Source organism: Pinus tabuliformis, chromosome 9 (assembly GCF_031772625.1).
Source record: "Pinus tabuliformis cultivar Carrire ecotype Pingquan chromosome 9, CPIR1, whole genome shotgun sequence".
Lineage (NCBI taxonomy): Eukaryota > Viridiplantae > Streptophyta > Pinopsida > Pinales > Pinaceae > Pinus > Pinus tabuliformis.
The window spans coordinates 1,462,911,565-1,462,939,055 of NC_142307.1; the positions used below are offsets into that span (position 1 = coordinate 1,462,911,565).

The 27,491-nt window shown below is 40.8% G+C and overlaps 1 protein-coding gene across 2 annotated transcripts in view; it reads right to left on the bottom strand.

The window, feature by feature from the left end:
- The window catches only part of LOC149154103 (shaggy-related protein kinase epsilon-like), a 62,942-nt gene extending 36,659 nt beyond the window's left edge, over window positions 1-26,283 (bottom strand). The window contains exons 1-8 of one of the 2 annotated variants that reach the window (XM_089442953.1): window positions 25,949-26,282; window positions 25,448-25,714; window positions 25,076-25,168; window positions 24,824-24,883; window positions 24,325-24,597; window positions 24,118-24,192; window positions 23,956-24,012; window positions 23,686-23,826 (exon numbers count right to left, since the gene is read on the bottom strand). In XM_089442953.1, coding sequence (XP_089299079.1) covers window positions 23,686-23,826; window positions 23,956-24,012; window positions 24,118-24,192; window positions 24,325-24,597; window positions 24,824-24,883; window positions 25,076-25,168; window positions 25,448-25,714; window positions 25,949-26,011 — 1,029 coding nt within the window. In that variant the 5' untranslated portion in view covers window positions 26,012-26,282. Of the gene's footprint in view, window positions 1-23,685; window positions 23,827-23,955; window positions 24,013-24,117; window positions 24,193-24,324; window positions 24,598-24,823; window positions 24,884-25,075; window positions 25,169-25,447; window positions 25,715-25,948 lie in introns of both variants that reach the window. The other variant, XM_089442954.1, reaches the window with a different exon arrangement.
- Window positions 26,284-27,491: the final 1,208 nt, after the last annotated feature.

Here is a 27,491-nt window from a genome sequence, read left to right on the forward strand (position 1 = left end):
AACATTGTAAGTGAATTTTGACGTTATTATTCTTGTTGCTGCATACTACTAAAATTCGAGTAGTTGTTGCATAATCGAAATGTGGAATTGAGCATGTTTTAGCTAATTGAATGTATGGGCCAAGTTATATGAATGAAATGGCCTAGAGATTATTTGTCTCGATAAGCTTGCATCGTTTGCTTTGAAGTATAAATGCTTGAAGGTCACTTTTCTTTTCTTTCTTTCAACATCGAATGAAGTTGACTTTCTGGGCCTCCTTGATCAAGAGGCCAAGTTCTTACTCATCATCATCCTTGACTCCATATCCCCAAGTGAATTAGACACTGGTCCCCAGGTTTAGCCCTCTTAGGAAGCCCTTAAGGTCTCCTAAAGGGGTGATCATTTTAACCCTCTTTTTACCATTTTCCCCTTTTTCCCCAGGTTTAGCCCCATTAGGTCACCTAGGGCATCAATTTCCCGGGAATTGACCCAAGGAAAAACTTCGATCTCCTATAGGCTATTGTGTTGGTGGATCCCTTCCCTCTGCTCCAAATTTGAGACAATTCTAATAGTGGAATCTTTGGGATTCCCAAGCCCTAGCTCTAGGATCGAATTTTCACTAGGCATCGCCAAGGCTAGACCTCAATAGGATCAATTCAACATTTTGAAGTAAATATTCTTGTTTGGCCCTTTCCCCTCACCTTGTCCAAGATAGAAACATCATTGGTTGTTGCATTCCATCTCCGAACCTCGACTGGGTCCACTTGGCCCTGTGTGGTCCCACTTCTTAATGAAGATTATTTGTCAAGGACCATTCGGGAATCCAAGTTTCCCATGGATTATAGGGATTGAGGACCTTTTTTATAAGCCTATCCTTGCTCCCTCAACCCTCCAGTCCTCACCTCTTACCCCTAGTGGACCAAGTCCCTTCCTTAAAGAGCAAGCAAGTTCCATTCTTCACTCCATCCTCGAGAAAGGTTTTCAGGGTCACTTCTCACCTATCCATTGACATATACTTTACAAGTGATCCCTACACTACTGGGATTCCTCCCATCGGTGAAAGTCCGTAAAGAGTAGGGAGACTTAGCTGTGGTGATAGTGGGCTAAGCCTCCACCGTTGCCCTTAACCTAGCAATTGCCCTCTTAGGAACCCCTTAAGGTCCCCTGATGGTTTGAGTGGTAACAGGACAGATTGAAGGCCAAACAACCATCATCATCACCAGCGAAGTTTTTTAGTGGACCAAGGGTTCAAATTCATTTGCCAAAGCAGCCAAACGATGTTGTCATCTTCCATTCACAGGTATGATCTTAAATCCCACCATGTTAATTATTTTTTCCCATAGACTTAGGCATGCTTACTTGCCTCTTTGCCTACCTACATTTTCCTTCTTTTTTTGTCTTTTTGCCATGATTTTCATGCCCATAAAACAATGTAAGGGTTTTTCTATAATGGGACACCAAGCTTGATTTTAGTTTATTATGCACGCTCTTGCCATTTTTCATTGCAAGTAATCCAATCTAAATTTCTAAAGGTTTGATTTTTAGATTAAAGGTTATTTTTTGTTGATTGGGGGTTTAATGCCATGTTTTTGTGTTTTTGGTGCCCTTGGATTGAATTTTGAATCTGCCCATTTCCACTACAAATATGTCAAAGTCCTTGGACCCATTTTGGTGATATGGAGAACCTGAAGATGGGGCAAACCAGCAATGATTGAATTGCAAATTGTGTGGCCAGCATATGATAGGAGGGGCTCGCACATTCAAATACCATTTGGCTAAAATCCTCGGGCATGATGTTGAGATTTGCAAGTCTTCTAGCCCAGAGTTGCACATGAGGCAGTTTTTGCAAAGGACAGAAACAAAGAAGAGGCCACTGCACACAAGCCAAACGTGCAAGGAGATCTTCAGGGCTATCTACCTCTTAGGCTGAGGGTATTGGGAGGGGCTCCATAATTTTACCTACCAAGAGGTCATTATTTTTTATTTCATGAAACGGAGTTGGAGCACAACCTTCCATCAAGTCAGTGATAAAAAAAAGGGAGAAGCAAGAAGCAAACAGGTTTATAGGGAGGTCTTTTCTAGAGTGACTTATCTCTCAGCATCACCAAAAACAATCCATTTTGGCAACCAATGTGTGATGCCATTGTTGTTGTGGGCCCAAGGTATTAAAGAGTTACATGAGGAGTTGTGGGGGGCAATCCTTCAAGGAAAAAAGAAGGGCATCAACTCTAGATTGGCGGAGTTGAAGCAGTCATTTAAGGTTTCTGGATGCACAGTGAATTCTGATGGTTGGACAAATAGGAAGGGTAGGGCCAGTCTAAATTTCTCAACACATTGTCCTAGAGGTACCATGTTTATTAAATCAGTGGATGCATCAACACATGTAAAAGATGCATCATTGATATGTGAGTTGATGGATGGGTTCCTCCAGGAGATTGGTTTGCATACTGTGGTGCAAATAATAACAAATAATGCAGTGAATTATATGGTTGTTGGTAGGATGCTTATGGATAGATAGGAAGGGTAGGACCCCTCTAAATTTCTCAATACATTGTCCAAGAGGTACCATGTTTATTAAATCAATGGATGCATCAGGACATGTAAAAAATGCATCATTGATATGTGAGTTGATGGATAGGTTCCTCCAAGAGCTTGGTTTGCATAATGCGGTACAAATCATAACAAAAAATGCAACTAATTATGTCGCTACCGGTAGGATGTTAATGAACAAAAACCGCACATTGTTTTGGACTCCATGCACTACACATTGTATCGATTTGAAGCGTGAGGATATGGGGAAACTCTCCTTCATTAAGGAGGTGATTGATATGGCTAGGAGCATCCCCATAACCATGCTTTTGTTCTTAGCCTCATGAGGAGATGCACTAGAAACAAGGAGTTGCAGCATCCTACAATCACACGTTTTGCCACCAACTTCATTACTCTTTAGTCTTTGCTTCGATGTCAGTTTGAGTTGAAGCAAATGTTTGTTTGTGATGAGTAGCGTGATTGTACATACGTTAAGAGAGAGGATGGGAGATTCAATGCTAAATTGGTGTACACTAACTCCTTTTGACAAGGAAGCAGAAGTCGGTGGACAAAGATGTTGCATCGACCCATTCATGTAGCAACACTTTCCCTTAACCCCACATTTTCCTACAAATGCAACTTTGATTTTGATTGTGAGGTGATGGAAGGGCTCCATACTTGTCTTCATAAGATGGTACCTGATCTCGAGATTTGCAGCACAATCAATCACGAGATAGAGAGGTATCGGGATGGTATTGGATTGTTTGGCTTTGATGATGTTATTTGTGAAAGGACGGCCTTAAGGCCACATAAGTGATAAGTCAATAGAATTTAGAACTTTAGATTCTTTAAATTCAATTATGTTTTATTTGAAAGTTTAATTATGTTTCTTTTATTTTGTTGTAGATGTTTGGTGGTACAACTATAGTGCAAGGGCACCAAATTTATAGAAATTTGCCATTAGATTCCTAAGTCAGACTTTTAGCGCTTCAAGATGTGAGAGCAATTGGAGTGTATTTGAGAAAATACACTCAAAGAAGTGCAACAAGTTAGAACTTTGAACTTCAACTGAGCAATGACATTTATTGTAATTTATGACCCTCAAGAGTCAAAACTCATCAAATTTTTTATGACACTCTTATAGCTTGAAATTCTCATGTCTAACTCTCTAAACATGCTTCCCTAACATTACTAGAGATTGGGATTTTTGGTTGTTCTTGAGATGGAACGCTACTACTTTGTTATTGCCTGCAGTTGGTGTCTTCTACCTTCCCTTTCTCCCTCTGCAATCCCCTCTCCCCCCTCCTATGCTCCCCGCCTGAGTCGATTCGTCCGCTCAGCCTCCACCAGGACAGCCTCTCATGGCTATGTCAGCCCAAGACCCCTCCTTAGCCGGGGAAATTGTGGATTTCAACTCTTTGGTTGCTTCGGTGCCTAAGTTTCAAAAATTGAGCCCTTCATGCTTTGTGAAAAAGGCAAATGATATTCCGAAGATTGAGATCCAGGCCCCCAAGGCCTGTTCCCGTGCACTGCTGCTTGCTAATCACGTCCTCATAGGTCAGGTCATGGGTCTTTGGCCCTCTCCGCGCTTGGTCTAGACTTTGATAGACAAGAAGAACTAAAAGCCCCTCATCAAGGGAGAAGTGGTCTCGTCTTTCTGCAGTAAGGGTTTTTTCACTTTTTACTTTGAGAACAGAACGGACCGAGATTTGGTTTTTAGAAGTGGCCCTTACTTCATGGGAGCCCAAGAACTTTACTTGGATAGGTGGAGCCCCAGCTTCAACCCGAAATGTGATGTCCCCTCTTCGGTCCCTATCTGGGTGAAAGTCCCATACCTCCCCTTCCATTGTCGGAATGATGCAACCTTTCGACTAATAGGGAACTCATTGGGGAAGTACATTGATTGTGTGGAGCCAAAGGATGGACTCTTTGCTTATATAAGGATCTATTTGGAAGTAGATATGGAAAAAGACCTACCCATTGTTGTCAATCTCCATATGGATAGATGGTCCCATGTTTAAGAAGTGGACTATGACCAGCTCCCCTTCAAATGCAAAATTTTCCATGAATATAGGCACTTTGCCAAAGGTTGCCCCAAATCCCAAGCCACCATGGAGAAACAACAAGGAGATTCGAATGAGCAGTGGCTACAAGTTAAATGGAGAAAGGGTAACTCCAAACAATATATTGTGCGTTTAGCCAATGCTTCTGTCCCCCCCTCAAAACGAGGGATCAAGTCAAAGCAAGCCAGATCCCCCTCCAGGCACCTCTAGCCAAAGTGGGGGTGCTGGATCGGTCAACAGTCAACAACCGCTTTGTTGCCCTTGCAAGTGTCCCGTCGAAGGAGAATAATCCCAACTATCACCTGAAAAAGACCTTTGAGATCATGGGGCAAAAAAGCAAGCATCACTTCGCAACAATAGAAAGAGATCCCTCCAATCAGCGTACTACATAGCAGTTCAAAAGAATCCTCAGAGGAAGAGGAGGATAAAGAAGACTTCTTATCCTCCAAAGAAATGACTGGACCAGCAATAAACACAAGCTCAGCTGACAAATAATCAGAGAATACAAGGGCTAAAGAGATTGCCAGAAAGGTTCACAGATCAGGTCACAAATCCAATAAAGAGATCGGCTTGAGCAAACTGAAAAGACCAAGAGATGGGGTTTCAAAACACCATCCCTAGGCAATTAGCAGATCATGGGGTCAAAGGAGGAAAGAAAGGAAATATAGCAGGTCCCGGGAAAGGGACATCATCTTCAAAGAGTAAATAATGAATATCTTCTCCTGGAACTGTACGGGACTTGGTTCGAGAAAAAGAATCATGGAAATGAAATCGTTAATCCAAAAGGAAATACCATCAGTTACCCTTCTCTAAGAGACTAAGCTAAGCGAAGTATAAATCTCCTCCAATCAATACAATATTTGGGGGAAAAGTCACATGGTGGCAGTAAGCTCTCAAGGCACTTCGGGACGCCTTTGCACGTTTGGAATCTAGCACAGATGCAACTGATAAGTTTTGCAAAGAAAACCCATTGGATAGCAACTACCTTTAAAATTTTAGAATTTCATCAGATCTGTACTATTGTCAATGTATATATGCCATCCCAATTTAGAGAAAAGCAGGAGTGTTGGAAGTCCCTTGCGGAATTGCAAAACTCTGAATATGGACGCAATTGCATCCTAGGCGGGGACTTCAACACTTCTCTCGGTGAAAAGGAGAAACGTGGGGGCTCTATTGTCTGTGATGCTTCCCAAGAAGATATGGAGGACTTAATGCTCACCCTTAGCTTTTTTGATGTCAAGCCTCCCAAATTCCTCTACACCTGGAACAACAAACGCTCAGGCCCTGACCACATTGTTGCTTGTCTTGACCGCTTCCTGGCCTATAAGAGCCTCCTCTCACTGAACTTGTGCTTTAAATCCTTTATCCTCCCTTGGTGTGGCTCGGATCATCGTCCCATTTGCCTCCTCCTCTCGTCCTCCCATAATTTGGGCCCTGTTCCCTTCAAGTCCCCCCCCTTTGGTTGGACTCTCAAGGGTTCTTTAATTTGGTTTCAAACTCGAGGTCTCAATGGGTGGAGGACAGCCCGATTTCTATTTGGGAAACCAAAATCAAACGACTGAGAGGAGATATTCGAAAATGGCTCAAGGAGAACAAATTGAAAAGGCAGTATTCTACAAGAGACATGGAGCAGCAGCTAGCATCTATTCATGAACAAATAGAGGTTGCCTCGGTCACTCAAGAAGAGTTCCAAAAAGAAGTTGAGACCTTTAAGGCACTCCACACACTCCTCAGAAGAGAAGAAGAATATCGGCAGCTAAAATCAAGAAATACTTGGCTTTCAGTCAAGGATCGGAACGCTAAATTCTTCCATAAGCGAGAAAAGTTTAGAGAAAGTAAAAACAACATCTCCTAAATTCAGCATAGGGGGCAAACCATCTCAGAGTTCGAGGACATCAAGGATGTTGCAGTCCAACACTTCCAGGCTCTATACCAAGAGGACTTTCTGATTGACCAAGAAAGTGAGGAGTATATGTTAGATCATGTTCCCACCCTAGTCTCTGAGGCAATGAATGCTCTCCTTATTACCCCTCCAACCACTGAAGAGATCAGAAATGTAGTTTTCTAATTTCTTCCGGACAAAGCCCTAGGTCCAAATGGTTTCTCAGCCAGTGTTTATCATCACTTCTAAAGAACTGATAAACAAATATCTGTGTCAAATGATAGGATATTCCTTCAAACACTTCATCATGGGGGGAGGCATCAACTCTTCCTTCTTAGCCTTAATCCCCAAAGAATCAAATCCCTCCTCCTTTTCCAGATTTCGCCCTATATCTCGCTGCAATGTCTCTTACAAGATCATCTCAAAGCTCCTTGCCTCCACGCTAAAAAAAAATCTTCCCCGTTTGATCTCTAGCAACCAGGGTGGCTTCATTCCAGGAAGGCAAATTTTTGACAATATAGTTTTGATCTAGGAAGCTATACTCCAGCTAGAAAAGAGGGGATCAAGGTACAGAAATTCAGTTGGATATGGCAAATGCTTTTGACAAGGTAAGGCACAGCTTTCTCCTAAAGGTACTAAAGAAAATGGGGTTTGATGCAACCTTTATAAAATGGATTGCTCTGTGCATCTCACCCCATGGATCACCCATCACCCCTATGGTCAATGGAAGAGTCGTGGACTTCTTCAAAGCATCCAGAGGATTGAGGCAAGGTTGTCCCCTCTCTCCCTTCCTTTACATCTTAATGGTGGATTCGTTGAGTAGGAGACTGGAACATGAAAGAGAATCCTCCAGATTGTCAGGTATCAGATTCAAGATGGGGATCAAAAGCATCAATCACGGGCAGTTTGCAGATGACACCATCTTGTTAGGAGGGGCCTCTGTGGTAATTGCTAAGCAATTTAAATCTAATCTGGACAAGTTTCTTAGGGCCTCTAGAGGGGCCACAAATGACAGCAAAAGCCACATTTTCACTTGGAATATCACACCATAGAAGGCCAAGAAAATAGAAGAAATTTTGGGTTTCAAGGTTGTCTGGGACTGGAAGGACTTCAAATACCTTGGTATTCCGACATACTTAAGGAGAACAACTCCTAAAGACTAGCAAAGTGTCTTGGATAAAATCAAAACCAAAATAGTGAATTAGGGAGGGATATGGCTGAATAATGCGGGCAGGACCATTTTGGTGAAATCGAACTTATCAGCCATTCCACTGTATCAATTCTCCATTGTCCAGGCCCCTAAGTATGTTATGCATCAACTTGGTATATACAGCAAGATATTCTTATGGGAGGGAGGGAAGCAGGAAGATAAAAAATTCCACTTGGTGAATTGGAAGATTGTCAAAACACCAAAACAACATGGGGGGCTAGGAATACGTGACCCCACTCTAGTCAATACTACTATGGGGCGCAAACTTTACTGGAAGCTTAAGACACAACTAGACCAATGGTAGGCACGGATTCTGAGAGCTAAATACATGCATTGGCACAATAATAGAGAGACTCATAATGATTCAATCCAAGGCTCTCCTATATAGAAACTCCTCCAATCCTCCTCATCTCTCATCTTGAACAACCTCTACAAAATCTCGGGGAATGGAAGCACGATTAACATTTGGACGGACCCGATCTTGGAACACCCTCCTTTGGGTTTGGATCCTTCAATTTCCCCTCTGAAGGACCACTTATTGTAGGTTGGTGTTATTCTCTTGGGTAAAATCTCTAGTTGGAATAGGCAGGGCCTCTGGACAAGATGGAAGTTTGAAGACACCCCCGGCAAATTTGGTCCCGATTTTGGATATTTTGAAAATTAAATTAAGTGGTTGTGCCCCCCTTGCTCAATATATCGTAGATCGGTGGGGATGGAAGAGCTCCTCCTACTCGGTTAAGGAAGGCTACTCTCATCTTCTCTTCAATGCGCAAATTCCCCCAAAATCTATGATATGGAACAAAATTTGGAGGACAAATGCAATTCCCAAGGTAAACTTCTTTTGTTGGCTACTCTCTCACAAAAGAATCCTCACTGCAGAGAACCTCCAGAAGAGGGGAATTGTTGGTCCCTCTAGGTGTCCCCTTTGTGAGAACTCGGAGGAAAGCATTTCCCATCTCTTTCTCTTATGCCCGTTCTCCAGATCCGTTTGGTCCCTGGCTCTAGGTCCCCGTTTCCCTAGAACCAGTTAGCCTCCTGATCTTAATTCCTTTTGTGCCTCTTGGCCCAAATTCTATGCAGGCTCCCTTCAAACCAAAAGCTCCTTTAAAGAACTCTGGATCTCTCTCCCTAAATATGTTCGCTGCATATTTGGTTATCTCGAAATAAGGCGAACTTTCGTTCTTCCCGTCCTCCAGCCAAGATCACCGCCCTTAAAGCTCTCTCGTCTTGTTTCGAGTTCCTCCGCCCATCTGTCAACCCTTCTCTTGATCCAGAAGAATTGTCCTGGCTCAAGCCTTGGGCCTTGCCCACCCTTTCTTCTCCCCTTATGAATCATCCTTCTCCCCACCTCTCTGGACCCTCCGCCTTACCCCAGACAAGTTTGCTTAATGGAAGCAGAGATCTCAATCCTGGATTCTCCAGTTTGACGGTGCCTCAAAAAGAAACCCAAGGGTGGCAAGAGGGGGAGGGATTCTCACTAATCCCAAAGGAATACTTGTCGACCAATATGCCTAGGGCTTGCGAAAAAAGTCCAACAACCATTTGAAGCTTATGGCCTCTATCTAGGGCTCCTTTTAGCCCACCAAAGGTGAATTACAGACATTACTATTAAATTTTCTTAGGGCGACATTGTTCTTTGCTTTGATAATTGCATTTCATCATTAATACATTAAGTTCACCCCATATCATCATTACATTATTCAAATCTACACCATTATACATCAGCATATGCAATTACATAGAAAGAAACAACATCACCATCATCATCAATGTAGTGGAATATAAAAGGAATAGTAGAAGAAAGCATGCACACACATAGAGACACCAAGATTGGTCCAAGACCAGGGCAAAACCCACTATGGGGAAAACCCTTGTAAATCTTCTTCTTCTTAGATTGTCATCAAATGATGCAGCAAAAGAGAGTACAATGATCCATAAATTTATCTATGCAGCAAAACAATAATGATATCCATGAAACAGATCTAATCATGCTAGGAATCAAAACCCTCATACTGATGGTTGTAATGTGTTGTCACAAACTGATGTCAACTGTTGTATATTGTTGTCACTGTGTCGAACATTGTTGTCACTGTCAATGAGCCCAATACATATGTTTGCAGCAGATACTAACAAATCAGATCTACAGATCTATATAACAACAGAGAGAAACCCAGATCTACCAAATCACTGAAGTCAACTGAAGCCAAGATGTCAAACCCTAGATCTGAACTTGGTCGCTCTCATCAAAATTGTTTGTGTGTGACCGAAACTTCCTGGCCACTCTCTCGAATACTGTGTGAGGGTGACTATGACTGCTCGGTCACTCTCAGGGAGACTTTGTGCATGTAACTGGGTGCAACGCACCTAAACCCTTGGTCGCTCCCTTGAAGTTATTGTGCATGCATCTGGGACAGCCTGGTCACTCTCAGGACCACTCTGTGCGAGCAACTGGGGACCAATACCTCCAAATTTGTCTCTGAAGCCATAGTCGCTCCCATAAGCCTCGATGCCAACGTCCAAGGGTCTCTGGTCGCTCTCATAGGCTTATGTGCCAGCGTCCAGGGACCAGAATGCCTTGTTCTAAGCCAACATCCGAGATCCATAAGACCCTAACTCAGAGCGAACCTTTCGCTTGTGATTTCAGACCCTTGAGCAAACTCCTTTCGTCGAACTTGTGCGAACCAAGACAAAAGAGAAGAGAATATGTGTCCAAATGACCTTGAGGTATTTTCTATTTATAGGTTTTCCTGAGGGTTCACTTGGGGTTAAGACTGACCCAAGCAATTACTCATGTGGTTAGGGCCAACCCATTCCATAATACATGTATGAATAAAATAATTCATAACTCAACTTTCGCTTGAGCAAATTGGGTGATCTTTAGATCGATTTTGGTCCGCTCGAAAAGCGGAATCTAGTGCAATCATCATCTAGGTCATTTGAGTTGTCCAAGGTGGAATTTGACCGCAGTTGCAAAAATGCAGTTACAATTTTAGGAGATTCCTTTCTGGTCATAAAGCACATGCGCTTCAACTCTTCTACCCAAAACAAGTTAAATAAACTACTTCAGCGAGCCCATGGAATTCTCCCTTTCTTTGCTAACTTACAATTTTACCATATTTTAAGAGCTTTAAACTCTGAGGTGGATTTACAAGCTAATAAGGCTTGTCAATTGAATGAAGGGCAAACGGTTGTCAACAGAACCTATGGTTTTTTACCCATCCCTTAGTTTCATTATGCAAGTTTCCCTAATTTTTCCCCCCTCCTAAGACTTCTACTATTAAGGTGCACTTAGAATCCACCATAACATCCACCCCTTTCTTGGCCCAACTTTTCACCATCCCCCCTCCCCGACTCTTTTGGGCTCTCCACTCCAGGAGCTCCACCTGGCACAATTTGATGACCCATCCTCCATCTCTCTTGGCACGAGGCGCTTTGAAAATGGGCCAAGTGATGTCTCCTGGAATGAAGGATCCGATAAGTGTGGGAGCTCTCTTGTCTGTCTCTTGAATTATGGTTTCTCGCTGGAATTTTAAAGTACTCCCCATGCAAATTCCCTTTGCGAGCAAGCCACATGTAATCCTCTTGGTCCAGAGTGGACGGCTCAACCGCTCAAATGCAAGGATGCATGAAGTGAAGGTCAATTCGGGTCGCAGAGCAATCATGGAGCCACCATGGGATCCAAGGGGCACGCAGCCCACTCCTCTGTGTCGCACAAGGCTCTTGTAGGGCTCATTCTATATATCGTGGGGTGCAGATCGAATTTCTTCATATCGTTGGAGCTTTGCAAGCACGGCAGGAAATTAGCTAGAATTCAACTCCTTTTGGGGGGCCTGGGTAGTCCGTGGCTAGTCGAAGTTATTTCACAAGGCTCTGCACCAGAATTGGCTTGGGGTTGTTCTTATACCCATCCCTAGGTGTCTTTGCATTCAGTGAAGCTTGTCCGATCAATCTCGGCTTTTGTTGAGCAATTGGAGAAGCGGTTAGAGGTTGGTTAGAAGCGGTTCTTCATAGGTCCTCTACAATGGCATCAGGTTCCTTGGGCTATTTTTGTCCACGCTTGGTCAAGGTGGCTAGGAACTACTCCCACGATAAGGTCAAGGTCAGGATGTTCCCACCCTTAGCTACCTTCTCTCCACCAGCCTATGAAATGTGTATCGGTGAGCACACGGAATTGTGTGTAGATATTTTTTATTTGCGTGTGCTTCTTCATCAGCGAAGGGAGTCAAGCACTAAGAATCAAGAAACGATCATGGCAAAGAGCAACCAAATTGCACCCCTAGAAGACAAGGTCGGGGCACTCAGAAGCATGCTCAAAGATCTCCAAATGCAGTTTGCCAAGCAAAATTCTCTGCCTGTAGAGGAAAACTCGGGCCTCGACCTTAACCGCCCTTCTATTCCTGAGGACTAGTCAGTGTTAATTATGTATGAATTCCTATGTATCTCTCTCTTATCGTAGTTTTGTCGAGTATATACTAGGAGAATAATAGAAGTGGAGTGTTGTTCAGTCTTGAATTTTTGTTGGATAATTGGGCCTGGTTTGATAGCCTACATATGCAGATCACGAAGCCCAGTGATGTAATGGAATTGTAAATTTCTTGAGTGTATGTCGCGTCCGAGCGCGAAATTAATACAAATAGTACTCTTTGGTGTTGAAAAAAAAATTCTCATGTCTCAATGACTTGGTGTATGTCCATTACAATCTCCGACTATGTACGAAGCAAATGGAGAGAACATTAGATGTAGACGTCATTTCCTTAGACAATATTGATGTATTGCCTAAGTGGAGGGATGAGTCTGAGGTTCCCATCATGGAGGAGTCGCCTACATGGTTAGAGGAACAAGTATAACAATAGGAAGAGGAGAATGTGTCAGGATAAGCAGAACCTTCTATAGATATTGATGAGCATAGTTCTATACCCATCGGTCATCATCTGACATTTGGTGCAGGGCCAGGGCCTTTTGCTGTTAGGGGAAGGCTTGGCAAACAGCGAATCATCTTTTCCCGTAAAAGGGGGAGAGGCAATTGATTTTAGATAGCTAGCTACTAGTATTGTTTCTTTTGCCATTGTACATATACCACATGATGATGAGATACATTTATATATGTGATGTTATTTTGTATTGGTTCTCTACTTTTGAGTCCTTGATTGGACAACTATCAGGGTTCAACAGGGTTTAGCATCAACTTTGATGTATCATTTTTATTTGGCATCCACTACATCGTATATATCAATGCTTTTTCCATACTTTTGTACCAATATGTTTATCTGATGTCATTGTGGCTTTATATATATTCTGGAAAAAAACAAAAACACAAAAACAAAAAACAAAAAACAAAAAAAAAAAAAAAATTGTATATATTTTGCATTTTTTAATGTTTGTCAATGTTTTCTGATTTTATTGCCAATGAAAAGATGTTTCCTAGACCTTCACCAATTTTTTGCCAATGTCAAATTTTTCAACATCTCTCTCTCTCTCTCTCTCTCTCTCTCTATATATATATATATATATAAGAAACCGGATTCATTCCTCAACCAATGTCGAATTTTTCAACATCTCTCTCTCTCTCTCTCTCTCTCTCTCTCTATATATATATATATATAAGAAACCGTATTCATTCCTCAACCCTCATGTGTCCCGAATCAGGCGAATCGGACACGATTCAATGGGACATGTGTCCTCCAGATCGTGTCTCAATCCTGGGACACATGTCTCGCCCTTTTGACCTCCGCGCGGCCATAAAAGGTCGATTTGGGCCATTCTAACATCACAACACTCATTTGCTCTTGTTGTGGGTATGTTGTGGGTGAGAGCGAAGAGCAAAGGGTGTGGGAGCATTTTGGAGGCGATTCAAGCAACAAGTGCGTGCATTTTGTCTCTATTTTTTTTGCATTTTTATTATAGCAGTTTGCATGTGCATTTTTTTTAATAAATTTATGCATTTTTCTTTTTCTTTTTTTACAGCATTCATGGCTCAATCGAGGGCAACAGGGAAGGGGCAAAGGAAGGGGAAGAATGTCCCCATTGGAGATGACCCTCCTCTTCCAATTTCTTCAGGGTCTGCAAGTGCTCCCTCTATTGGAAGTGGGGTTGTAACAACAGCTTCAAATGTTGAGGGAAGACAGCAGCCTCAAGATAACAAATATCCCTTGTGGAAATATGTCACAAGAGCGCAAGGGCCAGGCAACAAGAGGAAGGGAGGAGGCAATGTTGCTTGGAAATGTAACTATTGGAGCAATCATTTCATGAGCACATATTACCGTGTGAAAGCTCAGTTGTTGGCTTTACCAAGTTGTGGAATTGCAGCATTTACACAAGTGTCCTTAGCTAAGAGGAAAGAAATGGAAAAAGAGGCCAATGTTGGTATGGCAAAGGTGGTTGCAACATCTAAAAAAAAAAGAATGGTGATCCCCTTCCATTCTTGAGGAAAAGCAACAACAAATTTCCATTTGAGAGCTCTGGTGGGGGGCAAGCAGCGAAAAGAAAGGCAATGGCACTTGGTCCAATGGACAAGATTTTTCAGAAAGAGAAACGGGAAGAGCTTGATCTCATCATCGCATTTTTTTTCTACCAGAACTTCATATCCTTTAATGTTGCACACTCACCTTTATTTATTGAGATGTGCCGAGTTCTAACTCAAGGGGCTCCATCAGGGTATGTGCCTCCTGGGTCAGAGAAGTTTAGAACCACATTATTGACGAAGACAAAGAAAGAGGTGGAAAAAATGCTTGAGCCTATTAAATCAGCATGGCCAACACCTGGGGTTAGCATTGTTTCTGATGGATGGACAGATCCAACGCAGCACCCACTCATCAACTTCATGGTGTCTTCCTTGAATGGTCCAGTTTTCTTGCAATCAGTGGATGCACTTGGACAATACAAGGATGCACAATATATGGGTGACTTGTTTACTAAAGTTATTGAAGATGTAGGTGTTGATTCTTGTGTGCAAATCATTACAGATAATGCACCTGTTTGCAAGGTTGTTGACATGATTGTGGAAGCTAAATATCCTCAAGTATTTTGGACACCTTGCATTGTCCATTCTTTGAATTTAGCACTTAAATCTATTGCTTTTGATGTGCTTTGGATTGGAAGCGTTATTGAGGATGCACGGCATATCCACAACTTTGTACAAAATCATACAAATGTCCTCACTAACTACAAGGAGTACACCAATTTGTCATTATTGAGATTGTGGATACATGGTTTGCCTCTTCATTCATCATGTTGAAGAGGTTGAGGGAGGTCAAGACCGCTCTTGGGGCCATGGTTATTTCAAATTTTTGGTCTTTTTGGAGAAAGACAGATCAAGCAGCCTCAAAAAGAGTGAAGGACACAGTGTTAGATGATGCTTGGTGGGAGAGGGTAGATCTACTTATTCAGATCATGGACCCTATCATTTCTTTGCTTCGATTTGCAGATACAGACCAACCCATCCTAGGAGAGGTTTATGAGGGGATGTGATTCCATGATTGATTCTGTGAGGAGCATTATTTTACAAAGTGAGTGCCTCAAGTAGGAGACATCATCAGAGAGAGTTTCTTCACCACCATATAGGATATTCTTGTCAACAGATGGGACGATAATCGCACACCTTTACATTGTTTGGCTCACTCACTGAACCCAAAATACTATAGCCATGAGTGGTTGAATGGTGGACCTTTCCGCAGATTCCCTCCTCACATGGATGGTGAAATTTCACAGGGGAGGAGAGATGCATTGAGGCGGATTTTTTATGATAGAGCATCCCTTGATGAGGTGGAGGTTGCCTTTGCAGAGTTTTCCACTAGCACTAGTCGATTTGCAAGATATGATGTGATTAGAGACAGGGAGGCTAAGAGGCCCTATTCTTGGTGAGCAACCCATGGGGCAACAAGCCCTCCTCTACAGCAATTAGCCATGAGGCTCCTCTCTCAGGTGACTTCATCCTCTTGTTGCGAGAGGAATTGGAGCACATATAGAAATATGTATAGTGTCAAGAAGAGCAGACTTGAGCAGTCCAGGGCAGAGACAATGGTGTATGTGCACACCAACCTTCGTCTTATTTATAGGTAGAGGGATGAGTAGTTTAAGGGAAAGACAAAGATGTGGGATGTCTTTCCTGATGATATGGGTTTGGACACAATGTTGAGTTGGCATTGGCCAACTTGGATCTTAATGAGCCAGTGCTAGAATGTGTCACTTATGATGATGGTAATACTGTAGAGGGGTCCACACCAGCAAATGTAGATATGACATTGGATATAAAGGAGGAGGATGTAACAAAGGAGAGCAGTGGTGACCATGATGATGAGTACAATGATGTTGATTTGATGATGAGGATTGATGACTCATGAGCTACCTACTGCCTTGAGGCTTGTAGTTGTTTTGTATTTACTATTTCTATTTGACATTGGCATTGGTAACACATTTTGATTTTGATGACTTAATGAGAAAACTACAGTATTTTGTCTTTCTCCTATTGGATTTATGTCACAATTGTATTTGTATGCATAATGTTACTTTGTAAAACTTTACATCTAGATGAAGATATATGTTTGAATCAATGAATTTGTATAGTCTAGATGTTTGATTGTGGTTCCCATTTTTATGTTCTATGTCATGGTAGGGTTCTCCTTTCCTCTTTACCCCACTTGGTCACATGTTTGGCTAGTAGATCATTTGGCTTAACCATTTATGTGCCTTCTTTGTTAATATAGATCTCTCTTGGACCTCACGTAGTAGTTAGGGTGTTGGTTAGTTATAGAGCCTCCACTGGGTTCCCAAACATTCCTAGTTGGTTAGGGCATGTGCTTTGAGACATTTACTTAGTCCAAATTTTACCCAAAACTGAGTGGCCTTGGCATGGGAACCAAACCACTGCTTTAAAAAATGCTACCATGCTTGCCAAGGGTCCTTTTCATTCTCCGTTTGGTCTTGGATCTCTCTCTTCTACCAAATAGTCAGCTCTCTAGCAGCCATATGATCTTGTTTGATGTTCCAAAATCCAAACTCTTGGGTCAATGGGGTTTGTCGTTTCCATAAACCTTCCATCTATTAAGAGGCAACTAGTACATGTGGGTACTTTCCTCTCCATCTAAGTCACCACGTTCAAGTTCAACAACCTTTGAGTTCAACAAAAAATTGACAATGAAATTTTTTGTAATAAAATTCAGCAATAAATTCAACAAACTACAAAATTTGAAAATGTAAAGATATATGTAATAAAATGAAAATAGAAATTAAAACCCTAGCCACAGAAGGGAAGCAACTTGAAAGGGTGTCAACATCGGGTGAGGGAACCAGCAGCGACACAAAGGAAACTCATTGGATGGAATCTGCAACTGCAGCCTGTGCAAACGAAAGTTGGACTTGGAAACTAAAAATGCATGCAAGGTCAAGCTAAGGAAGTGAGAACTACATAGAGCAGAGGAGTATGCAATTGCAAAGGGGAGACAAGATGTACATCAAGCAACTCAAACCTTCAAGGAAACAAAAACCACGAAGCAAAAACATGTGGAGCAGGAAGCCACGGCTTTAATTTTTTTCTCTATCGAATTTTGACACCAAATTCCAACAATCCTCAATTTTCCACTAAATTAATTCACCTTGAAGTTCAAATTCAAGATTGAGTTCGAATTCATCTTGAGATTTGCTAATTCTAGGTTGATTTTATTCGAATTACCATCAACTTCAGCGAATTTCAAATTTCAAGCAAAAAAATTGTTGAATGCAATGGCTTAGCTCTCCATTTGGCTTAGATATTCCTTCGTTGCTTTAGTTAGCTTGATTGAGGTGTTTGGCTCCATCACTATTCCCATTTAGTCATCTAATCTCTCCTACTCTAAGGAAGCATCAGTGCGAGTTTGTGGCTGAGAAAGTAACCTAGGAAAGTCTCTGCTGGTTAAATCCCTATGGCGTGCAATATTTGGGTCTAGAGTATAGTGCAGGGTAATCAGGCAGAAATATATGAAAGATCGGAATATTCTATATTGGTTTCGCAGAAACAGCATTGGCACAACAGGCGAATCAGCCATATGGCGCAGTTTTCATAAGGTTGAAAAATTCTTCTTAAAACAACTGGTGTGGAATATGGGTTTTGGGCACTCCATTATTATTAGAGTGGATCAGATTCAAGGAGCGCGTGGAGACTGCTTCATTTCTGAATCATTACGTGCCGTTCTTTATAGAAATGGTATTATTTTCTGGAATCAACTGATTTTTACATGCCGGGATTGTCTTCCAATATGGAAATCTCCACAACATCTGGGGATGTTTGGTCAAATGGCCGAAGAATGGCTGCAAATATCTGCTGGTTTAAAGACTCTGAGGATTTGCCGAGAGGTGCATTATGATAGACTAATGTGGTCGGGTAAATTGAAAACAGGTAATGTTTTGGTGGCGGACATATATGATAAGCTGTGTGGTGTTGATGGAGGGTATTTGGCGGATCCTATTTTGTATGACCTGTGGAAAAGTCACATTCCATGCAAAATCATATGTTTCTCATGGTTAGTCTTCCATAATAAGAATCTTACATGGGAGAATCTGAAAAAGCGACAATGGCATGGACCAAGTATGTGCGTGATCTGCAAGCAGGAGGAGGAAAACAATGTTCATCTATTTCTCAAGTGCCAATATGTAACTCAGGTATGGGGAAAGCTAGCTTTATTTTTTGATTTCCCTTATAAACAATTTCATAACATTGCAGACTGTATGGGGTGGTGGAACAAGCAAAAGCCTGCCTGGAGGATAATTCCGCTCCTTCTTTTCTGGTCCATATGGAAGTGGAGGAACAAGCACATATTTGAGGACTGGGATGAAGATTTTGGTCTGATACATGAGAAGATCATTTCATTACATTCACTTTATCCTGTTAAAGACAATGTACAAAAAAAAATGAAGCTTTCAAAGAGTATTTGCCCTCACATGGTATATCTGATTGCTTTCTTTGACAGTGCTGCTCAAAACAATGTATGTGGTTGTGGCATATGGCTAGTTATGTCTATTGATCTGCAGTATTGTGCTCACTGGAATGCTGGTATGGGTACTAATAACAAAGTCGAGGCAATGGCACTTTGGGGCATCTTATGGCTTATAAACTTTTTCAATATCCCAGAGGTTCATATATATGGCGATTCTAAGATTATCTTGGATCATGTAAAAGGAAAAGCGCATGTCAATCAAGCCACCCTCCTTGGTTGGCTAAGGAGAATAGATTGCCTTTGGACACAGATTGGGTGCCCCCAAATGAGTCACACGGGAAGAGAACACAATCAGATTGCGGATGTGCTCTCAAAGAAAGGATTGCTTGGAAAAATGGGTGAAGTTCAGATGGTCGTTCTTATGGAGGAGCATAATATTTGCGTCGTGGATTTCACGTTTCCGGGATAATATTTGCATATAGTATTGTTTTTTGACTTTCTGGTATAACTGTTTATTTTACTTTTCAACTGTACACGTGAAGATATGCTTTTTGAAATACTGTGCATATTGTAGATTATTTCACCAAAAAGTTACGTTTTGATGAAATATCTGTTATTTCTATCTATTATATTGAACATATTTCTTATGCAGTACATTACTTGAGTATGGACGTTCATGAATTGTAATTGGTCAGTTTTATGTGGTTCGCTGTTTCTGGCAACCCGGATTATCTGGATTTATGATGAACATATTCTGGAGGTTTCTTTGATGTACATGAACCATCGGTTTCATATAATATATAGCTTTTTTCATACTGGAAAAAAAGGGCAGAAAGATCATCACACTTGCATATATTTAATTTTATTTGTAGTTATATCTTGGCTTGCTTGTTGCTCTTGCTCTATTTCATTTGGATATAGCATATCCTAATTTTCTTTTGCAAGAAGAAGAGCACTACAATGGTACATAGAGAAAGTCCTAATGCTTTCTGTTTGATTGTTGTTTGTGTTCCCTCTCCATCCCAAATAGCTTTCATTTTAGTATTTTAGACTAGCCTGGATCAGCATCTAGCTAAAGGGTTTCCCCTCTTAGAGACGAAACAAACCCCAGATTTTGTTTGCAGGATCGCTTGAGATCTTTTATAATTATTTCATGGTTATTTATTTACTGTCCTAAATAAACCATAACCTGCTCATCACATAAACCCTAAACAGTTGTCCCCCAACCTAGTTTTCCCTATTTCACCAAAAAACTGGTGGCACACTCCAATTTCCTTCCAAGCACTCAAGCTTGGGGCTTACCTCTTTGGTGGTGTTGATAGCATGGTACCTCACTGTAACTATCATACTACAATTGGAAGTGCCAAATTATAAGAAAATATACAACCACCTTAATAAAAAAACATTTTGACTAAAGTGTAGTTAATATTTAAGTAAATTAAGGAGCTCTGCTAGGGTTTTCAGGATCTATGTATGATCAAAAGTTTTCAGCGACCCAGATTATCACTGCTTATACATGGTCGAGAGATCATGTGCCAAATTCACCAACTTGTTATCAAATCTTTATCGAGCTCCCCTCTGGGCAGCTGCTTATTAGGGTTTGCTCGTCAAATCTTATTTGAGATCTCAAGTTTTATTTAGAGCTCCGAGTGAGTATTCCCTCAGGCAAGCAAAAGCCGGCCTAGAGCATAATTTCGCTCCTTCTTTTCTGGTCCATATGGAAGTGGAGGAACAAGCACATATTTGAGGACTGGGATGAAGATTTTGGTCTGATACATGAGAAGATCATTTCATTACATTCACTTTATCCTGTTAAAGACAATGTACAAAAAAAAAATGAAGCTTTCAAAGAGTATTTGCCCTCACATGGTATATCCGATTGCTTTCTTTGACGGTGCTGCTCAAAACAATGTATGTGGTTGTGGCATATGGCTAGTTATGTCTATTGATATGCAGTATCGTGCTCACTGGAATGCTGGTATGGGTACTAATAACAAAGTCGAGGCAATGGCACTTTGGGGCATCTTATGGCTTATAAACTTTTTCAATATCCCAGAGGTTCATATATATGGCGATTCTAAGATTATCTTGGATCATGTAAAAGGAAAAGCGCATATCAATCAACCCACCCTCCTTGGTTAGTTAAGGAGAATAGATTGCCTTTGGACACAGATTGGGTGCCCCCGAATGAGTCACACGGGAAGAGAACACAATCAGATTGCGGATGCGTACTCAAAGAAAGGATTGCTTGGAAAAATGGGTGAAGTTCAGATGGTCATTCTTATGGAGGAGCATAATATTTGCGCTGTGGATTTCACATTTCCGGGATAATATTTGCATATAGTATTGTTTTTTGACTTTCTGGTATAACTGTTTATTTTACTTTTCTATGTTACAGGTAATGGTACACGTGAAGATATGCTTTTTGAAATACTGTGCATATGGTAGATTCTTTCACCAGAAAGTTACGTTTTGATGAAATATCTGTTATTTCTATCTATTATATCGAACATATTTCTTATGCAGTACATTACCTGAGTATGGATGTTCATGAATTGTAATTGGTCAGTTTTATGTGGTTGGCTGTTTCTGGCAACCCAGATTATTTGGATTTATGATGAACATATTCTGGAGGTTCCTTTGATGTACATGAACCATCAGTTCTATATAATATATAGCTTTTTTCATACTGAAAAAAAAGGGCACAAAGATTATCACACTTGCATATATTTAATTTTATTTGTAGTTATATCTTGGCTTGCTTGTTGCTCTTGCTCTATTTCATTTGGATATAGCATATCCTAATTTTCTTTTGCAAGAAGAAGAGCACTACAATGGCACATAGAATAAGTCCTAATGCTTTCTGTTTGATTGTTGTTTGTGTTCCCTCTCCATCCCAATAGCTTTCATTTTAGTATTTTAGACTAGCCTGGATCAGCATCTAGCTAAAGGGTTTCCCCTCTTAGAGACGAAACAAACCCCAGATTTTGTTTGCAGGATCGCTTGAGATCTCATTATAATTATTTCATGGTTATTTATTTCCTGTCCTAAATAAACCATAACCTGCTCATCACATAAACCCTAAATAGTTGTCCTCCAACCTAGTTTTCCCTATTTCACCAAAAAACAGGTGGCAGACTCCAATTTCCTTCCAAGCACTCAAGCTTGGGCTTACCTCTTTGGTGGTGCTGATTGCATGGTACCTCACCGTAACTATCATACTACAATTGGAAGTGCCAAATTATAAGAAAATATACAACCACCTTAATTAAAAACATTTTGACTAAAGTGTAGTTAATATTTAAGTAAATTAAGGAGCTCTACCAGGGTTTTCAGGATCTATGTATGATCAAAAGTTTTCAGCGACCCTCATAGCGACCCAGATTATCACTACTTATACATGGCCGAGAGATCATGTGCCAAATTCACCAACTTGTTATCAAATCTTTATCGAGCTCCCCTCTGGGCAGCTACTTATTAGGGTTTGCTCCTCAAATCTTATTTGAGATCTCAAGTTTTATTTAGAGCTCCAAGTGAGTATTCCCTCAGGCATGCAGTGCCTACTTTTTCAAGGTAAGAAGTTGGACGATGCTTCTCCTCTCTCAATTTACAACATTGGTAAAGATGCAACTGTTTTCATGGTTTTTTGTCTACGATGGGGTATTGGAGGCAATCATTCCTTCTCTCGATCTTTCTCTTATAAAGATGTCGTCCATGCTCGCCGCCGCCCCCCCCCCCCTCCCCGCCAAGGCAATTACTGGGTCATTTTCAGTGGAAAAATCTAAGGAAGTTCCCTCCCTAGAAATATTTTACTCATATCTGGAGGATCTTCATCATTCAGAAGCAACCTTAATCTGTCATTTTAATGGCTTTTGGCCCCACACAGCCAATCTCTACCAATGGATCCATTCTCATGGACTAAGAATTGCAAGGTTATTTTCTGCTCAAAAGGCTTTTTCATTGTGTTATTTGCGGAATCGAAAGATTATCAGAAATCTTTATCTAAAGGGCCTTGGTTTGGGGAAAATGTTGGATTGTTTTTAACCCCTTGGTTCCCAGATTTTGACCCTTCCACAACTATCATTACCAAGATGCCAATATGGGTCAAGCTTCCTAATCTACCAGCTCACTTGTGACACTATGTAATCTTTCAGGGCATTGGAGACTCTCTGGGTTGTTACCTTACTATTGATGTCTCTCATGGCCAACTTGGTGTATACACCTATCGCAGAATTTGTGTTGAAATCGATATCAATAAAGAGCTACGACACGAAATCAATTTAAAAATCGGTGTTGTTCACTGGACCTAGGCTCTAGACTATGAGAATACTACTACTCATTGCCATTTCTGTCATCAAACGGGCCACTTACAAAATTCTTGCCCGGTGTTTAATTTTCAACACAAGCGGAGCATCCACAATTCCATATCTAAAAGTTGGAAGCTCTGCAACCCTCCTATGGAGGGCAAGGCCTCCTCTACATCGAACAAGGATGATGAAGAAGTTGATGATGAAATCCATTTGGGGGACAAGGTCCAAGACTCAAGGCCTCAAACATCTCCTGCGACTCCTAGTGTGGACCATGCTCCTTCGACAAGCACGGTGATATTGAATAGTAATGCTTCTCTGGGTATATTGAAACGAGTTCATGAGTCGACTTCTTCAAACTCTGATAAGGAATCTCCTTCAATGTGCAATGATAATTTGCAGAACTTTGATCAAACTGCCTTTGGAAGGTTGGGTCAAGGTTTCAAAAAAGAAAGGAAAGAAAGGTTGCCTTGAGGATCAGCCCCGATTTGGATAATTCACCTCTCTAGTTGTTTCTTTTGTCCATTTGCATCTACTTTGCTATTCTCAGCACCATTCATCTCTACTTTGATACTGTTAGTATAGGGCATACTGTCCCAGAAAATGAGTAATGATGGCCAATGATGTAACTTTATTTCTGTTTGATCAATCGACTTTTTAGACTTACAAAAGAAATATTTAAGTAAATTAAACAAAAACAGGTACATCAGCAAATATCCCATTGTCTTTGTGACTTTTAGAGTTCAATCAAATCAGAAGCAGAATTGAAATTATATAATACATATCAAAAATATGGGTTGTAGAGTACCTGTGATAGTAAGAGTTCGGCTAGGACACAACCTAATGACCATATATCGATTGCAGTAGTATACTCTGTAGCTCCAAAGATAAGCTCTGGAGCTCTGTAGTACCGAGAACATATATATGATATATTTGGTTCCCCTTTCACCTAATCACACAAGAAGGTGAAACTTAAATATGAACTAAAAAATATAAAAGAAAAAGAAAAATTCTGAAAGGCTGCTCGCACGGAGGATCAAAACTAGCATGAAATCTGTAGTCTCGATGTAGTACTCACTAACACTTTGGCACTGCCAAAATCGCAGAGCTTTAACTGATGTGTGTGTGGATTCACCTGCATGTTTTTAGCCATTGTGATGGAAAATCATTAGTTAGCATTTTATGCAAAGCCTGTGAGGGTCAGCTAGTAGAACAAAGAAAACTAAAGAAAATAGGATACCAGGAGATTTTGTGGTTTTATATCACGATGACAAACACCAACAGCACCGTGAATGTAAGCTAGAGAACGGCATATCTGAAAACAATTCAAATAACAAAAAGATAAAGAAACATAAAACATAAAATAAAAAAGAAAATAACAAATAATGCACTCAAAGAACAAAATAAAGCCAGGTCTTCATATACAGCATCATCAAACTCAACGTACCTGGTATGCATACAGTTTAACATATAATAATGGCATCCGTTGGTTCACCCTATTATAGTGCTTAGAAATTTTGTAAACTGTCTCAGGGACATACTCCAGTACAAGATTAAGGTAAAGCTCATCGTTATCAGTCGTTGAAAAGAAACAATGCTTAAATTGAACTATATTAGGATGGTCAAGCATGCGCATAACTTGCAGTTCTCTATTTTTGTATCTTTTGTCCTGCAGCACTTTCTTTATGGCAACATGTTCACCAGTTTCTAGGCACTTTGCCTGCAGCAAGGAAAGCCAATCTCAAAGTATCATCAACAGTGTCTCGACCGTAACTACATAATCAAAGAACATGCACAAATTAAAAGGGCAATGCAAAAGACAGAAAACCCTTTTATGCCAAATTTTTTGGTGGAAAGCACCAACTACAAGGAATAACAGTCTTAAAATGGGTACATGTCATTACTAACCACTCCCAAAATTGGTACACGTCAAACCTTGCATTTACCTGGAACACAATTCCGAATGAACCAGTGCCAACTACCCGTTCTGCCATGTAACTGATGGTCTGTAACAGTTTCCCAAATCAAAACTTGTACTTACAATAGAAAATTTCAACTGTTCCCAAACAAGCATAAAAAGAAATCACCCTGAATGACACTTAGTTCTGTGCAGAAATTGCGAGCTATACCATTTTATCAATATGGCTCCAACTTACAGCGGAAAAGTAAGGACAATTTTGCAAAAATCAAACACAAACCTGCTTTGGTTGCCCATTCCGTCCACCTATTGTGGTGGCAATTATGTGGCCTGTTTCTGTTCCATTCCCGTTGACAACTGCCGCTTCAATTTCCTAGATTTAACTAAAAGTTGTCAGACCTTCCAAAAGGTTCTTTTACAAGACCCACCAGAACCGTTCCAATTCAGAATAGCCACTGGCGAAACAGTAATGAAATCTAAATCACCTATTTTTTGCTTGCTAATTCAACCTATGTTCGGAAACCGAAACATGATTAACGTCATTTATACTGAGTCCAATAACTGGCTCTGAATGCTGGCTTAAGAAAAACCTTGTTTTTCCACATTTACATAAAACGAAAAGAGATTTTTTTTAGGAGGAACAGCCATTAACCTTGTCATCAACATTATCAGATTTGTCGTCTCTGATTTTCATCTCATGCATCTCTTTTGGAAGCTTATCGACACCGCTATTTCCAGTCTTTCGAAATCCTGTCGTGCTCGAAGTGCCCACATTTCCAACCACCGACGAATCAACAGAACCCGCCATTCGCTGCTCCGAAGCTTCACCTGCACTCGCAGCAGAAGCAGATGCTTCCAGAATGTGTGTCCCTCCTCCTTCCTGTTCAAACTTCGCCCTCTTTGTTGCGGCGTCTCCACCCTAAAATCCTCACAAAACCAAGCATGATGAAGACTTATTCAGCCATTTTAAAGGACGAATAAGGAAGAAATTAGAGATATTCTTAATATTATGGAGGGATTTACAATACAGTGAAAGAATCAGCAGAGCAGCTACAAATCTCATTCTGAAAAAAAAAAAAAAAAAAACAGAAATTCATTAAACGGTCAAGGAAGCAGATAATATCCAAAGGAAAGGGTTTGAAGTGATTTTAACCAGAGGATCAGAGACGGAGGAACGGCCAGAAGCGAAGCTCTTGAGACGTCGCATGACATGCATGACACCGAATCTTCACCGCCTCCATCCCCAAGCTAGCACGGCCTCCTTCATCTGTTAGCCCTATTTATTAATCTGCCAACCCCACAATAACCACAAAGCAGGATAGCTTTACTTTACGACCATGGCCGATCAGAGAATTTCATGGACGGAGCTCAGCTTATCCTTCTCTGTTCAGCGAGAGGCATTATTTTTGGGGGGCGGTTTATTTTAATTGGGAGGGTAGTCTCCGGTCTGCGACCGGTCATCCGTCGCAGATCCAACCTCGTATTTTCCCGAGGGTTTCAATATTCAACGCCTTTTTCCACGGTCAATAGTTTCGATTGTCTCCGGTCAGAAGCCTCCCGCCGGCGCTCGTTTCTAGTTTTGCGGCAACACTGTTCCAACGGTGAACATGCTTGGCCACGTGGAATCTCCGCATATCCTTGCGGGAAGGCCCGCTCATCGTGGATCTCTCCATTTTATCTTATTTTTAAATATTTAAACCGGGAAAGTAGCTCTGATGAGATCCTTTGCCATGTGTAATATGTTTATATTTTTCATTTTAATTTTAATAATGATCAAACTAGTCCATAGGACTCGTGAAAGATTAAGTACTTGAAAAGAGAAGAGAATCGCAAATAGAAGAAAAAAAAACAAACAAACAGCAAACAATAAATACCTAACCATTCAGTGTTAATAGATATATCTTAACATATATTTAAAAGTATATATAATGCTTATATTTAAAATATTTTATACTTAAAAGGATATACTATGTTAAAAGAGATTTTATATTTTAATGTTTTAGTGGTTATGGTTTATAAGAAAGAATACGAAAGGATGGAGGAGGGTTACGAAGATCAACTAGAAGATTATTCATTAGACAGTTTTACACACTCCGACATCTGGGTGGAGTCCCGTTAGTTGCCTTGAGTTGGCCTTAGACTGGCTTCACCCACTCCACCGGAAGATCAGGTAAGCGAGCACGGGTCAGAGATGGAGGATATGGAAGCATCACTGCAAGGCTTGGACCTCACTCAACTAGTCACAGCGGTTTTGGAGGGGTTTATAAACCTAGTTGAAGGCACAAGCTCACCTTTCCTCTCAATACCGTCACCTTCAGAGTTATTAATGTGGAGTGAGCAATGTAGAAATTCCCATAGAAATTCCCACTGTAGATCACCCGATAATGAAATATACTAAAGGAAAATACTAGATCTACTTCTACAATCAAACTTTGCGGAAGCTTAATCAATATGAGCTAGATAAATCAGAACACATATAACAGAGAAGAAGAATTCATACACATAAAACACATAAGAATACTCTGGGAAAAACCTCAGCTAAAAACCCCTATCTCTGTATTATCATATAAGTGGAAATATGTCCAGATTACACAAAGTTTTAGCTCACAAGCTATCAAGCTCTCAATACAATCCCTCTACTGCTCATAGACAGTCAAAGGCTTCTCACAAACCTTCTCCTCTGCCCTCTAAGCCTC